We start from the raw sequence: 16,250 nt of genomic DNA on the forward strand, positions 1-16,250 counted from the left end.
TACAACATTGTGCTTTTCTAGACACACCGCAAACAGCTGGAATTGGAAAGTGCTACATTCATTCACCATGAACACGAGAATAACAAATTTCACTTCAAATAAACTGGAGAGAGCTCCAGGGCGTCTCTCTGAAAACACTGAAAATCTAGAATTGTAATTTTACAGCGATAAATTCAAAGAGATTACAGAGTTTAAACATTTAAAAACACCTCACAAAAAATTACATCATATGGGAAGGAGTCTGTAAATATTTCAAAAGCATTTAATTTTTGTTGAATGCACGCTGGGTTCCAGAAACACATTTGAGTTGGGTTAAAGGTGTGAGTTTTGTTGCTTTGAGTTAATCTTTGTTCTTTTTTTCTCCCACTCGTGATTTTAAAAATGTCCGGTGATGCGCTTGGCCTGGCACCGAAAGCGAGTTTACAACAGTTTACAGACACATTCTTTTAGACACAACAGGTTAATCAACTGTGTCCAAACACGCGTTATCTGAATCCTGACTGCAGAACAAAAGTACAGAGCGTAAAATCTACCTGCTTTATCAGCTCGCTTGGCTTGAACTTGGTCATGGCATGTGCAGATATGACTGAGGTGCAGATAAAGTAAAAGGGGGCGCTGGAGGTCTTTGCTTCAGATATCTTTTTGGCTGGGAGTTTGTGCATTCCTCAAACTCACCGGACTCGAAATGTGTTACTGTTTGAAGTTTTCAAAGCAGGCAGAGTGTTAGCGAGATGAACCATTTAGGTGTGGCGTTGACAAATAGCATCCATGAGAAGTCTATAACATCTATAACATCTATATCTGACACTCTAAATGCATATAACGATGTAAAAACACTTCTGCCACCTTGTGTTGTTATTAGATCTCTCATACTAGAATTGGGCTTGGTAGAAGTAAGAACCAGCGTGTTTTTTCTGAAATGATTGATATGAATTTAACATTTATTGTCAGTGTTCCTGAACACAGCCTCTGTGTCACTAAAGAGGCAGAAGAATACTTTTCAACAAGCCAGAGAGTGGTTTGTTCACACGTGTCTGGCAATTAGAATAAATAGAACAATAAACACTGATTATTCAGACATGAAATAGCACCGTGCTGGCCTATTATAACATCCCATTTTAAAGGGTGTATCCCTGGAGAAGGCTTGTTTAGTATCACTCATTTGGCAGGTGAGTTAAAGTGAACACCAGGAGGTTGAAATCCTTGACAGAGGTTTAAAAAGTACAGATTTGGCAAATGTAATCAGATCTGACTAGTCAGAATAAAGACCGGAAAAAAGAAAAACCGCCGGGCAGACAGATGTGACAGTGGTTTCATGGCAACATAAGATCAACAAGTCACAGACATTAAAGTAATAAAAACATGGCACAGAAGAAAACCTTACGATGGGCCACTAAACATCTGTCGAGATAAACATCAAACTTTTGATCCCGCTTGGAGAACATCTTCAGCAGTTTCAGTAAAATCTACAATCACTGACAAACGTGAACAGCTCATTACAAAGAGGCTGACAGCGAGGGGGAGTCCTCAGATATCCATCTGGATCGGTGGAGGTGAGGAGAGAAAAACTTAACTTTGGCACACTGAATGAGGAGAGCTGGCAGAGACGTGAGGAGCGAGCCTGCAGCTGTGTTATGGCAGTGTTCGGATGAGGTTGGGCGGTGATTGGGGGGGTTGCACACACTCATAGCCCTTTGTTGAAGTAAACCCTCTCCACTCCTGGGTGGTTGGCACGGATTTTCTCCTGCAGCTCCGGCTCCAAGCGGCTGACTGACATAGAGCTGGATTAGAGGGCAAAAAATAAATAAAAGGGGTTAATGGGTCAAATGCATACAATGTAGGCATGTAATGCATCCTTTTTGGCAGAAAAAGACTCATGCACACTCTGCATATAGTCACATAATAATAAGATGATTTACTACTAATAACTTCAAAATGGTTCACTCACCTTTTCTGAGGGAATAAAGCACAACAGAGTGGTGTGGCAAACACGAGGCTGAAAAACAAGAAACGGAAATGATGAGCTCACGTGTTTTTAAATTAAAGGCCTCTCGAGCTCACCGAGATTCAAACTTAGAGATTTTTAGTAGATACACCTATGGTATCAATTTAAAGCTCTTATGTTGCTTGGTTCTCAAGTTATCACATTTGCAAACTTACGTGTCCACACCGCCTGGCCAGGTGATAACAATGCCCCATCAGCTTAGTATAGATGAGGGGTAACAAAAGCCCCCCAAGAACTATGTCTCAGACTCTGCAGGCCTCAGTCAGCATGTTGAATTTAAGAAGTTCATGACAGCACAATTAGAAAAAGACTGAACGGGTATGGTGTCTTTGGACAGGTTTCCAGGAAAAAGCCCGTTCTCTTTAAAAAGAACATGGTAGCTTAAGTTTGCAAAGTTGCATCTGAATAAACCTCAAGCTTTCTGGAGCAACTCAACCAGAACATACCAGCACACCTGATACCAACTGTCAGGGAGGATGGTGGAGGGCTGATGATTTGGAAAGCCTGTTTTGCAGCATCAGGTTGTAGAAACCCTGCAGTCACTGAGTTAACAGTGAACGCATCTGTATACCAAAGTGTTCTAGAGTCATGTGAAAGTCATGAAAGTCATGTGACAGGACGATAATCCCAAGCACAGAAAAAAGGTGCAATGGCCGAGTCAGAGTCTGACTGAAATACTGTGACATTGTGGCATTAATGAATGCCTGCAAACCTGAATGAACTGAAGCAACGCTGTAGGGAAGAATGGACCAAACTGTTTACATAAACTCACACATTTACACAGACACACTGCTGTGATGGTGGAAGCTTCTATAAAACAAGGTTTACATCATTTCAAAAAATGATGTAAATGTCCATTTATCAGGATCTTATTGAGGGGAGATACTGATATCAGTCTGATACTAATACCAGTGCTGGTACTGAAATTATTTGTATTTTGATCAATCTGTCCACCTATAACTTATAACAGAGGTCTCAATCACGCAGCCTAGGGGGGCAAAAGTATTTGAAATTTTAAAAAAACAAACAAGACAATATTTGTGGGTGTTTTCTTGTTTGATTCATTGTTTTTTTTTTTTTTTACTACTTGAACACTAAAGTGGCCCTCCAACGAGATGACAGCGGCAGCAGCGGCCCACCGGTCATTTAAGTTTGAGACCCCTGATCTATAACATCACAGGGAGGGGGAACAGCTTTAAACCTGCATTCTATCAGAAGGCCACCAGATGGCGATAGCTCTGATTATAGAAATCTCCATGAAAAGCTTTCATTCTTGACCTCTGTGAACACTGCTGAGTTTATGGGATCAATTACTTCTTTAGGGGCACATCAAATAAAAAAATGAAACCTATTCTGTAAATCTTGGTCGTACCATGTTTCAAAATGGAGGATTACCTAAGATATGGAAATCACACACTCATGAGCTAACTAGTTATCAATCAGAGCCAGAGTCCGTGTCACATCCATTTTCTGGCGAGCAAGATGGCAGCGACAAAAACGTTCATCTCGAAGCTTCAAAATGGGAATCTAGAAACTAACAGGTGCTGTCACACCTTCAATTTACGAGGGGCAGCCAATTAGAAGAAAGTCGGCATAAATGGAAGGCATATACACTACCTGCAAACCAAAAGCACAAAGCACTGTTGAAGCACTGATAAACACCAGGTGTACTGTAATTTCATCCTTGTGGGTGCAGAAACATCTGCACATTATTTAAGTAATGAAGCATGTATGTAAACTTCCATTACACATTGTGGAAGTGTGTGGATTAGCGTTCTCCTAAAAGGAGCCTGCTTCCCCATTTTTGTGGATTAGCTTGCAGAATGTGGTCCTGATCACAGTCATGTGAGTTACACAAGACTTTAACTGGTCGCACCGAGGGCTCGTGAGGCAACGCCGAGTAGGAAGCACAAAGTGAAAAGCTGGGTGATGATGTGCGAGTCATCATTAAAGAAAAAAAAGGAAGCAGCAGATTCAGTTTCATGTAAAAAATAATTAAGTTATTGAGCCACACACGGGCTAAAGCATCTTCATATCGTTATCCACTGAGCTAACAAATTTTATGAGGGCATTTTATTAGGGGCATTACACTACACTGTAAATGGAAGCATTTATCATCAGTGTGATCTTATGTTATGATTGTGGGGTGTTTGTAGTAGAAAGAAGACTGCACATGATGGTGAACGTATCAGGTGAACTATCTCTGGCAACTCACCAGAATCCCACCAGGCTGACTTGAATAGGTGCATTCATCCATGGGAACCTCTGAAAAAGGCCAGGCAGAAAAAAATGAGTGAGAGGCACAAAAGCGGCAGAGAATCCGAGAGCGGCCTCATGCACTCGGGGCTTTTGGTCTCTCTAATATGTGATCATAAAAAGGAGCTAGGCAGTTAATGATCGTCTAACTTGCTGACATTTAATGCAACAAATGCATTTCTCATATTTTGTCTTAACTCAGGCGTGTGCTTACCCTCAGAAAGGCCTTCTTTTCCAAATGGTTCATTAAAAATGGGGGAATAGCTGAAAAGAGAGGAAAACTGATTTTATTTCTGAAATTAATAATAATATCTGAAGCCAGATGTTAAAGTGAGAAAACACTTCCATACCCATTCCCGGAGAAGCCATGAGAATCCTGGAAACCACAACCTGAGAGATGGCCTGCTGCGCAGCCTTTGATGACTCTCCTAACCTGTTGTCATTTTCATCCATTATAGGTATACCATGCTGAAGCTCTCTGAAGACAACAAGCAAAACTGGTAACAGTTCTGGAGATAGATGACTGTGAATGCTGAATGCTCTGAATAATATGCATGGAAATGCACAAGAGCTCCTGCTGAAGAACCTGGAAACTGAAATGAAATACAGCAACAGCTGGGAAATAAAGTGGAGGAAGAGGCTGTGTAATGCATCTTACTTCGATAAATTAAATGTCAGGAAACCTGTTTTTCATGAAAACAACTGAAGTGTTCTTATAAAAGTGAAAACACTGAATGCAATTTCACTGCATGCTGTAAACCATGAACAGCACATGTATGAATTTATCATATCACGGGGACTCCTCACACAGATGGACGAACTCCCCGTTCTTCATAGTAATACATCAGAAACAGCAATGAGCAGACAAATATTTAAGATTTAATTAAAGTATGGAAATCTGAGTGTATGACCTGAAAACACAGAACAATGACACCTTATAGTAAACTACACATTTTCAGTCATTAACTAGTTGCTTATTAGCATTTATATCACTAACCTTTTTGCACTTCTTAGCACCTTTGTCTGCACGACAGCACATTAGGTTTTCCATCAGTAGCCTTCTACCTACTGCTTACAGATACTCCACATGAATTATGATCTTAAAAGACTTTCCTATCCAAATAATACCAAAAAATATCACTCAAAGTCATGTCTCTTAAACTGAGAACATGTTAACAGTTCTATAGTAAAGTCTGGACCTGATTATCCAATGGTGTAGAGGCCATGCAAGACGCAAAAGCCCCAAAAGCATAACAGAATTTTATTTTCTTAAACTTTATATCTTGAAATCATATTTTCAAAAGCATTTGATTTTTTTATCATAACAAAATGATATCATTGGTAGAATACAGTAGTGCAGTAGTAGTAGTTTCTCCCCTGCGCTACCGAGATTAGCAGTCACTCCCAAACTCAGCTAACTATCCTGCATACAGAACTTCCAAAACAAAGGAAACAAGGAGAAGTCGAGATATCAAATGACAAAAATGGAATCTGAAAGTTTAAGGAAAATTCCCATTTCTTGTTCAACATATTCAGAAGGAAAGAAAATAAATGGCTCTTAAGTTTGAAGTTGCTGAGACGTTAAAGCAGGGTGACACCCAAGTAGCAGCACCTCACAATCACAGTGGATTTATAATCTGAAACTCTGATTGAATCCAAATAAAGAATCCATGCGGGCCCTTATCAGTGAACGACCTGCTGCAAGCATCCAGGAAATATTTCTGCTTTCCCTGCATTATTATTTTTTTCCAAAAAAGAGAAAAAAAAGATGTTTTAACGATGCCTTTTACAATTAGAGACATCCCAAATGTGTGTGTTTCCAGGGAAAAGCTTTCTGGGCATTAATTACTGTTTTAATACCCATCCAGGAGCAGCACTGTGAAAAAGAGCAACAGATAGAGGGAGAGACAATCAAAATAGCATTGTCCTTATAAAAACATGAAACAGCTCTGACTGCTTGATTATTCATTATCATTTCACTAAGGTGCAGTGTTCTCCATTTATAACTATTCCTGTATGACATTGAAGAAAGGAAAACAAATCATCAGAACATCAAAACAAGCTGAGCCCAGGGTTCAGTAACTTGATGTTCTGGTCATGGTTCGTAACCAACTTGGAGTTTGACACTATTAACACACATGAAACTTCTCTGCTCTTCTCAAGTTGTCAGTTCATTATAGCACAAAAGTACTGCAGTTAGGAGAACTCAGGACGATTTAAATAATGTCATCAAGCCAGTGTGTCGCTCCTCCTGTACCGGAGGTATGACACTGACTCTAATCATATCATCTTTGAGACCGAGCGAATCTTTAGTATAAATATTGCATTAAGAGTGGATGGACAGATGGACAGACCAGTGATCTTTACCTTTGTCGCATCAGCGGGATGTTGATACAGTTAGCAGCAGCTACAGCAGCAAATGGAACAAACCGTCCGATCAGCGGTGAAACGTGCTGCAGCGGGAGGAAAGGAGGAAGCTCAGATGTAAACATAGCTTGAAGAATTCACGCCAATATTTCAGATGCTTTACAGAAAGGCCTTTCTGCCGCAAAGTCCAAATAAAAGCTCGCATGACAACATGATTACTGAGCGTGATGCTCTAAACAACATGGGCTTTCAGTGAGAAACAATTCATGTGTGGCTAACTTCATACCAGCACACCCACATGTCTGAAGTCAAAGCATTAATAGGAGATGTAGGATGGGGTTAGATGAACTGATACCTTTGTTAGTGCATTTAGTCCTAGAGCGGTGGCAACTGCCCCCGTGGTGGCAGACACATAAGCTGTGCCAAGCTGACTGCGAACAAAAGAGGCACCGGTCACGTCACACAAACAAAAACCACCGTCCACACCAGCACTGTTAAATTAAGGGGTTAATATGTGCCGGCATCAGCGCCAAAGCAGCTGCCTCTTACCCGACGGTTATGGGAGCGTCACCACTCCTGTTGGTGTAATTCACTATTGCGTTGAAAGACTGATTGATCCACTGCCAGAACAGCACAGCAGGAGTTGTCCTGTAAATTGAAAATACAGTTTGAAATCATTAAAAATGTGCATTACTGGGTGTTAGAGCTGGGCGATATGAGATTTTTTCATATCACGATATGTTTTTTTCATTTCAGGCGATAAAGATATCTATCACGATATAAGCCAAATAACTATATTTGTAAGATTTAAATGTGCCGTTGCTCACAAGTAAAATGTGAAATACTCAGCAGCTTGTTTTTAAATATTTATTTCCCATAATAAGTTCAACAGGGTAGATGTACTTAAGGAACATGAGACTTTTTCAGATAAATAAAGGCAAATATTGCAAACTACACAAAAGGCAGCCGCTAAAGCGTTTAAGTTTCAAAATAGAACAAACGAAACAGACTAAATTGTCAGTTCCACTTAGAAACAAAATATTAATTCTAAAAATAAATCTTAGTTTGTTTTACAGAAGAATAGACAAAACTGACTAACTTTTGTCAATATCAAATAAACTGAGAACTAAAAGGAAATTCTCAATCTCTCCTTGTTGTATAGCTGAGCTTTTCAAACAGTTTTAACAGTTACTTTAGTCTGACAAAAGCCGAATGACGAATTAGCGCTTCCAGTCAGAGACTGAGGCTACGTCCACACGTACACGGGTATTTTTGAAAACGGAGATTTTCCGTTTTCGTTTTAAAAAATAATCCCGTCCACACATAAAGGCAGAAATGAAGGAAAACGCTGCTATGAACATGCCAAAGCAGCAGGTGGCGCTAGATTCCTAACCGTGCAGAAATGTTGGCCAATCAGAAGTCTAGAAGCCTCGGTGGGAAAAAGTAAACAAAGCTGGGGCATAGAAGCAGAACCGAGTCGTCTGTGTGGAGGGACAGTAACTGTGTGTATATGTAAGCATTTAAACACTGCAGAGAGTAGAATTAACAGTAACAGTATTGTAGAAATTCATTTCACCGAAACAATAACGTGGCGCACAGTGTGACGCATGCACCAGTTTATTGTATTTCCAGACTTGCTTTCGGCACAATTTACAGTGCGCGCTACTCTGTTTTTTGTCAGACTTGAAATAGCCGAAATACCTTCACACTACGGAACTTCTATGGCTCTTCCGTTTGACAATCTCTTCGGCATTGGAACCATCATCTGTTTTCTCTTCGGTCACGCTCGGTTGATTTTTCTAGTCGGCACACTCATTTCCTCCATTACCCGCTGGCTGCTTCCCAAACAAACACACGTGCGGCTTGGCACTTGTGCTGTACGTAACAAGTCACGCGACGTGACGCTGCGGCTGTGATTGGTTCGGCTCTGCGCTACTGAATTTGGATTGGCTGACCTTTTTTTTTTATTTATTTATTTTTTTTTAGAGGACAAGAGCGGCGAGGTCTATCGCGATAGCTTAATTTCTCTATCGAGTAAAAGTTATATCGCGATACATATCGTTATCGTTCTATCGCCCAGCTCTACTGGGTGTAAACAGATATTTGTACTCTCCTGTGTGGGAATGCCATCATCCCAACAAGCACCAATAACACTGGCTCCTTCTATAAGCAAAAACAGCAATGCTGCATGCACTACACCAGCCCTGTGAAACTTTAGCAGCAAAATTTAAACCAGCATGTGTGAATTTCCCTCGAGGACATGCTCTGCTGCTTAAAAAGAAGCTATAATAGGCCTGGGTGTGGCTGTGACAGTCTGACAATTAACTCGCACATGATCTTACTTATAAAATGTCATCATGCATCCAGTGATCGTCATGTTCATTGGAACCTGTGCCGACATGCGGCCTATCAGGATCATCTTCTCTCCAGTGTCGGGATGGAAAGCTGAGTCAAAAACATACTTGGCTCTCCACAGTTCATCCTCCGTCAGCCCTGGAGAGACTATACCTTCCCTGCAAGACAGCGAGCGTGTAAAATCATATTTCTCGTTTTACACCGGCAGTGAGTTTACAGCCTGTTTCTGAAAAACTGGGCGGGCTGGTTACCTGTAATCGGTGATGATTTTGTGCGCGTGTGCTAGTTGTTCGTTTGTCAGGAGAATGTTCCTGGGATCTGTGACGGTGAAGAAATGTTTAGCCCGACCCACAAATGTGCTCTGGTCCCAGCGGGGCTCCTTGATGTTTATGGAAGTGGATAGCTCGGCTGCCATTTTTATCTGGGGAAACAAAATGTTACAGGCGCAATAAATGTATCCGATTTTGCACATGGTAATACTTATCATAGTCGTTTTCGTTTCCACACTTATATTCCTGGACTACAGCAAAGTGGCTGTGCATGAGTCACAGTTTGAAATAATCTTGGGCATTGATAAAATAGATGGATGAACTGTTACCATGTCTCTGCTATATTTGAACCTTCAAAGTGGTTTCTACCACAAGTAGAATCACACACACAGATGTACTATGACAAAGTGCTTTCAAACATTCTCACACACACTCTGATTAATGCATCTCGGGCAACTCGACGTTCAGTACCTTTTCCAAGGATGTGTCAACATGTGGACCGGAAAAGCTGGAAATTAATTCACCAGGGCCCTGCTCCAGCACTTAGCAGAGGAGTTAGCTTCCCTTCGGGCTTCATTTCTCTTGCAGACAAAAGTCAGCAAGGGAGGACTGGCGGAGCACAATGCTTCTTTTGCCACGCTGCTAATTCAGCATAATGTGACTAAGTGAGGGCTGACCTAACAGGAGGACTGCGAAACACCAAATTGCAACTGGGCACACACACCAACTCCCAGTCTGAAAAGCACCCTGCATGTATAGGACAGCTGGGAAAGTGGCATTTTTAACCAAAAAGTTACAAACTGAGTAAAGTCTGTGGCTTTATTTGCTGTAACTGGGTACTTACCTAAAACTTTATTATATTAATTAGTCTGAAAGCAGACAGAACTGGCTTGCAATGGAAAAACACCAGTGGATGGGGTTTTTTTTGTGGATGTGCATGCAGCATGCTGTTCCAACCCAGCTTGATCTGGATTTGTTCTTTGCCTCAGATGAACAACTGTGAGAAGGCATGCAGCAGCAATGAACTCGAACTGAAGCATGGCTGCTGGATCGGCTTAAATAAGAAATCTGTGCAGTACAGAAAGCATGCTGTCGCTTTAAATTGAATTAAACTCAACGGGGGTTCTCACGAGATGTCAAAAAGCCTTCAGTGGCCCAATAAGACACAAAATTACTGCTGGAAAGAGATTAAAGGGCACTTCCTGGCCTCAAACCCCCGAGTTAGCGTGAATAATATGATGCCAAATCAGTAATAAATGCGCTGTGAAAGGAGTGAAGTTTGTACCGACACGGCCTTTGATCCATAAACGCACAGCTGGTTCTGCCCTCAGTCTCAGCCAATCAACGGCGGCCTGCGTGGCTACACATTAACCTGCAACTCCTTACAATCAATTGTTATGTATCCCACATATTTCAACCCCTGTATCAGCCTGGTATGTGCTATAATACAAAACGCGGCTCTCTGTGCGTGGTCGCAGGGTAATAACATGCCCCCTGAATGGATACGGTTTGTTTTCCAACCCGACGTAGACCAGTTAAATCTGGACTGTAACTGGAGGTGTTTCTGTGATCTGAAGAAGAAAAAAAGGCGCCAAAATCTTTCCCCAAAACAATGAAAATCAAGGTGCGACCGTTTTAAAAATGGCAAATTAGCCACTACATCTGTCCAGCCCGTTAATTGTCCAGCTGTGCGCCCCAGATTCAACTAGTATCAGCCTGCCTCATCCACACACGAGCAGTGGGATCCCGAGGAGCAAAAAGCTGTCTGATCACTGCTTGACACGTCGGACACACAAGCGCACACGGCACAAAACTGTCGGTCCGTTTTGGGAAACGAGCACAGGTTACTTACTGCACTGTGGTCTCCGGAGGTCCGCAAGAGGAGTCCCTGAAAGGCTGCGGCCAGCTAATTTTCAATGCAGCAGTGTCAGCTCGGCCGGAGGGCGCACAGGAACCGCGAGGGGCTTCACCGACAAAATAAAAGCCTTGCCTCGCTTCTTACTAGGGAAAAACATCTTATAATGACAGGAAAAAAAACACGCAGTGTTGATCCAATCTTTCGCAAAGCAGCAGGAGCTGTGATCAGCAGTCTGAGGGGAGAAACTGAGCTGCAATCCGCCAAATCCTTTAAATCATGCTTTTATTTTCAGCACTACATCCGCCGGTGCTCTGTGAACTATCGCTACATTGATTTTACAGGCAGTAAATCAGTAATATCGGTTAAAACTTCGGAGGATTTCCACACATGCACGTGTAATAAGCGGATATTAATAGTGGTCCATGACATGTGCATGAAAATTAAAGCAAACGAGAGGTTATTTGGTTAATATCAGAAATGCACAATAAAAAGTAAAACATCATGCTGCAAACAATGTCCTACCTTTTTCCATGTTAAAAAAAACTGTGCAAAAATCCTGTTTTAGAAATTAAATAAACAAGAAAAACAGATGTTAAAATGACCAGTTTACTGCAAATAGTCCACTCACAATAAAGCTCATTATCAGTGTCTGAGCTGATCACCTGCACCGATTTTGGGTGTCTGTTTCCATCTAGTGGTCACTCCTCGGGAATAATGTCATAAGCTGTACAAAAGGGGAAATAAATGACACAGCAACTCCAGTTTTAATTTTTTTTATAGCTGTGAGTGCAAAACATTAAGTTATATTATTATTTTTATTTATTTTACATCTGATGTCATTTGTAGCAGTATTGCCTAGTTAAATGAAATACATTAACTCCCATCCCATATGGAAAAGAAATAGTAAAAACTTATATGTGATTACTCATGAAATTGGCCACTTTCATGAGTAAATCATATAAGGCTTACATGATTTACTCATGAAAGTGGCCACTTTCTCATTACTTTCATACATTGTTTTAGTAAGTATCCAAAACATACAAGTTTCATTATATAACTTTTCAAGGGATCTTATATCTGTTTTCACTCTTATATGCTTTTCATACAAGTTTCACACAAGACAGATACAAACTTTATAAGATTTATATATATCTTTTCCGTATGGGATATGAGACAGCAGAAAGAGAACTACTTACACTATAACGGGATATAAAAAGAACAAAGTTTGTCAGTGCCATGTGATAAAAATCAAATACAAAAGTGCAAAGAGAACATACTCGTTTCTATCATCTCACAAAATAAGCACTTTCGCTTCGGTTACAAAAAGAAAAGAGTTCACATTGTATGCACTGCAACCTTTTGTTTGAGGCCATGCCGAGTGAAAGATGCAGCGTATATACTGTATGTGGCGACACACTCTGCTTATCAACATCTAGTCGTTATTCTCAGCGTTAGTTCATTCATGTTTCCTGACAATCCAGCAGGTATTATGACAGTATTGTTCATAGTAGCAATCATTTCTAGCAATTAAAACATCATGCACAGAGAGGAAGGAGTTAAAAGGACGGTGGTGTTCATCTAGACGTTACAGTTTCCATTTTATTGTAATTATGGCACACATTTTCAGGGGAGAGGGATTGAATGCTTCTTTTCCCCAAGCCTCTGTGCAGCCCATTACCGTTCTTAGCAGTGATCTTTACAGGAAATAGTCCGGCGTACGCCGCGTCACGTGGGGCTCTCCTCTGCGTGGTGCAGGGTCAAACTGTAGGCTAAAACAAACAAAGGGCAGGGCTCTCGTCATCTCATAGACTGAATAATAAGGTTTATTTATTTAAGTCAGCAAAGTGAGATTAATTGTTTAGCCAGCTATGTCAACTTTAAAGTCAAGAGTTTCTGTGTCACAAAGGTAGCCTGGCTAAATCACCATGGTAACCTATGCTGAATGCTCAGCCTGGTCGAGAGCAAGTTATGTTCTATCGGCTGAAAGTGGCACATTTTCCCTGACTCTTTTATTTACAGTAAGTTTATTATAGATTGTTAAACTGCTGTTAAACTAAAACCACTGAATGAAGTGCAAACATTCCCGATGCATTACCACAGTAATGTACATGTAATTATTTATGCTGAATCCAGAATGCACACCAGGAATATTCGTTCAATGAATAACATTAATTTCATTAATTTGATCTGCCAACAAACTAAAGAGATTTCCCCGTCTCCTTCATTAGGCTATGAGACAGTAACCTTTAATGCTTAAATGGATCCAGTTTAAAGTGTTAGAGCTCTAATGTGCACCCATCACCTTAGAAATGAACAGACAGCAGCACTGAGACTGCACTCAGCCATAAAATTATTAACTTGAATTAAAATGTTTATTTTACTGCTCTGTGCACTAAATTGCTAGATTATGTTCATTATAGACTAGTCATCACCACTTTATCATTATCATCTGATAGCATCGATGATTGAAGTAGGTAGCACTCACGGGGATCATTTTGTGAGGAAGAAGAGTCATATGACATAAGGGGTGACTTAACAGCGAAAATTGATAACCAGGTGTTGCTGAGCCAGCTAAAGTAATGAAAGACTGGCTTTGTTGAACTTTGTATGTAGCATCCCCCCCTCATTGCAAAAAGATATGTTTGCATTATTAGACATGACAAACTTTACTTACAAGGAGTATTTCAACGTGTCATCAAGCTCCATGATTGCTGCCTGGTTTCCACAACGATAGCAATAGTTTGGTGCACTGAAGATCGTCACTACATTGCGGTCGTGGCACCAGTTATAACCCTAAATCAAGACATCAGCTTCATGTTAGCTATTTTATAGCCACTGACTGTGAAGGGTACATCTGACGAAGAAAAAAACAGAATTACTTGTAGTACACAAACAAAGTCAGAGTACCTCCATAACCAGCTGGTGGGCTCTTGAAACCAAAGTGAGACCGTTTGCGTGGTTGAATGTCTCAGAAATGTCCTGCCCGAAAGTGTAGCCAGCACCGCGTGGTGATATGCCCCAGCCACCGCGGTCATCAGGATCTGACCATAACAAGTCACACATTGGACCCTGAAAGGTGAAGGGAACGCCAGTGTTGTTTAGTGCAATTTCTATTCAGTAAAAAGAACAGAGTGAGCATACAGTGATTACCTACAGACTCCATGGTGAACTTTCTTGAATGCGTATGCCTACACTAAAGCAGTCAGCTGGGATATTTCCTAAATTAATCTCTAAACATCTCTAAAAAGCATTTACGTAATCTGTATTTACCTCATGAGGAACCTCCTGCAGGCGATCCAGCGCTCTGATGTGTTCCAGTGTATCTATTGATGGGGATAATCCTCCATGTAGGCAGAATATCTTTCAAATAAGAAATATGAAATAAACAACACATAACAGCTCAGTGCACCTGTCCTTCAGGTTGGGTCTGAAAAAACAACATTACCTGGTTATCTACCAGCGCGGTAAGGGGAAGATAATCAAACAGATCTGTAAAGTACTTCCAAACGTTGGCATTTCCATATTTCCTCAAGCACTCGTCGTAAAAACCGTACACCTGCGTGATCTGTCTGCTCTCGTGGTTCCCTCTGAGAATTGTGATCCGTTCGCGGAACCTTACCTACGAAGAAAAACACATTTGTAATAGAAGTTTGGTGCATCAATCCAAATATTGATACGGGTATCAGATCGAAACTAGCACAACAGGATGGATACTTTGCTTCTATCCTCTAAGGTCAGTAAATTTATAAACATTCATCTCAAAAATCATGACACACTGCTCTCCCCTCAATAAGATGCCTTTATACACTAAACGTATCAGTAATACTGGCTTTGTTTACTTGGAATTGCATCAATACCAAAATTTGCAGTTCTGCACAGTTTTACTTCATTAAAAAATTTAAGTCCATATCGATGTTAAGATTACTTTTTTTGAAATACCTTAAGAGAAACCAGAAGTGTAACAGTCTCCACAGAATAGTAGCCTCTGTCAACATAATCTCCCATGAAGAGGTAATTAGTGTCCGGAGATTTCCCTCCAATCTTAAACAGCTCCATCAGGTCGTGAAACTGTCCGTGGACATCTCCACACACTGTCACTGGGCATCTCACCTCCTGCACATTGGACTCTTTTGTCAAGATCTCCTTGGCCTACGCATGAGAACCAAGAAAACAGGTTAGCATGTACCAGAATGTGGTGCAGTTTGGGAGCCTGTGGAGTACACAAGTTATTAATAAGCCAGATTCCAATATTCCTGCTTTTAAAAAAAAATCTGATTATTAAAGAGTTTTCTTGTGTGCTTCTGTAAGTGCACTTTAGGACAAGCAGTGGGCGTAGGTAGGGAAAACATTCGCAGGCATCCCCCCTCCATCTTCTCGGCTTGTCTTAGAAATCCACAGCATGCAGCTACAGTCAAATGGTGTGCTCCTGTAAGGCCACATGCAATAACGTCTGAGTCCAGGCAATATTTCTATTAAAGGAGCCATTCGGGGGGGGCTGTACGGGCTAAGCGTCGGCTAGCACTGCGGAAAGCTAATAATGTGGGGTACTAATATTAAGTCGCCTGGTAAACCTCACCTTTTCGCAGAGGACTTTGACCTGATTCTCTGTCAGCTGCTTGCACTCGTTCAGTTGTTCGATCCATCCGTCCAGCTCCTTGGTGAATGACTTGTCGTCCATGCCTGCTTTGCCGTCAGCTAGCGAGCCGACCAGCTGTAAAATTCCTCGGGAAAATATCTCGCTATTTCGTTACGTTTCGGTGTCTCTGCTACGCTACGTCCTACTGACTGGAGAGCTCTGGTGTATTCGCAGCTAGCGCGTGCATGTGCGTGTGCTCGCACGCGGGTGTGCTCCTATCCAGGGGCGGATAAGAAATTTTCTTAGGGTGGCATGGAAATCAAACGGGGTGGCAAAATCACAGCCATTTCTTTACACATGTGCAGGCAGTGGTGGTTTTTGATATGGGCGACATGGGTGGTTGCCCGGGGCGGCATCGCGGCGGGGGTGGCATCATGGCATCGGCAAAAAAAAGTTGCTTGCACCCATGCTGCCCCGACATCATGCCAGCGCATTTTGGGGATTGCATGGGAACCAATCGGAGTAAAGGCTGAGTTTCCTGGGTTGTGTGAAATCCCAGAAAAA

At 41.4% G+C, this 16,250-nt stretch overlaps 2 protein-coding genes across 3 annotated transcripts; both read right to left on the reverse strand.

The window, feature by feature from the left end:
- Window positions 1–246: 246 nt before the first annotated feature.
- sfxn1 (sideroflexin 1) lies at window positions 247–11,808 on the reverse strand. Of its 2 annotated transcripts, XM_026191379.1 has the most exons (12): window positions 11,773–11,808; window positions 11,105–11,666; window positions 9,235–9,404; window positions 8,971–9,141; window positions 7,178–7,276; window positions 6,984–7,059; window positions 6,629–6,714; window positions 4,612–4,739; window positions 4,476–4,525; window positions 4,221–4,270; window positions 1,949–1,996; window positions 247–1,781 (listed from the first exon to the last, which is right to left on the reverse strand). In XM_026191379.1, exons 3-12 carry the CDS (start codon window positions 9,396–9,398, stop codon window positions 1,685–1,687), a joined length of 969 nt encoding a protein of 322 aa, XP_026047164.1. In that variant the 5' UTR covers window positions 9,399–9,404; window positions 11,105–11,666; window positions 11,773–11,808; the 3' UTR covers window positions 247–1,684. The 2 variants fall into 2 exon arrangements, with proteins under 2 accessions (XP_026047164.1, XP_026047170.1); XM_026191385.1 differs by lacking the exons at window positions 11,105–11,666; window positions 11,773–11,808 and adding an exon at window positions 9,724–11,095.
- Window positions 11,809–12,793: 985 nt separating this feature from the next.
- On the reverse strand, window positions 12,794–15,979 carry LOC113035745 (serine/threonine-protein phosphatase 2A catalytic subunit alpha isoform-like). The gene is made up of 7 exons (XM_026191396.1): window positions 15,687–15,979; window positions 15,050–15,259; window positions 14,556–14,729; window positions 14,381–14,470; window positions 14,018–14,179; window positions 13,785–13,903; window positions 12,794–12,879 (listed from the first exon to the last, which is right to left on the reverse strand). The coding sequence occupies exons 1-7, from the start codon at window positions 15,786–15,788 to the stop codon at window positions 12,807–12,809; spliced, it is 930 nt and encodes a 309-aa protein (XP_026047181.1). The 5' UTR covers window positions 15,789–15,979; the 3' UTR covers window positions 12,794–12,806.
- Window positions 15,980–16,250: the final 271 nt, after the last annotated feature.

Source organism: Astatotilapia calliptera, chromosome 2 (assembly GCF_900246225.1).
Source record: "Astatotilapia calliptera chromosome 2, fAstCal1.2, whole genome shotgun sequence".
Lineage (NCBI taxonomy): Eukaryota > Metazoa > Chordata > Actinopteri > Cichliformes > Cichlidae > Astatotilapia > Astatotilapia calliptera.

What these genes read in the sequence shown, in the direction of transcription:
- sfxn1 (XM_026191379.1), bottom strand. Translation starts at nt 9,398, where the DNA reads ATGGCAGCCGAGCTATCCACTTCCATAAACATCAAGGAGCCCCGCTGG. An exon ending in GACGCTCCCATAACCGTCGG is followed by an intron (nt 7,060 to 7,177) that starts GTAAGAGGCAGC and finishes TTTTGTTCGCAG; the next exon opens with TCAGCTTGGCACAGCTTATG. An exon ending in GCTTTATTCCCTCAGAAAAG is followed by an intron (nt 1,782 to 1,948) that starts GTGAGTGAACCA and finishes CCTCTAATCCAG; the next exon opens with CTCTATGTCAGTCAGCCGCT.
- LOC113035745 (XM_026191396.1), bottom strand. Translation starts at nt 15,788, where the DNA reads ATGGACGACAAGTCATTCACCAAGGAGCTGGACGGATGGATCGAACAA. An exon ending in TCAAAGTCCTCTGCGAAAAG is followed by an intron (nt 15,260 to 15,686) that starts GTGAGGTTTACC and finishes TCTCATGCGTAG; the next exon opens with GCCAAGGAGATCTTGACAAA. An exon ending in CACTTCTGGTTTCTCTTAAG is followed by an intron (nt 14,730 to 15,049) that starts GTATTTCAAAAA and finishes TTTTCTTCGTAG; the next exon opens with GTAAGGTTCCGCGAACGGAT.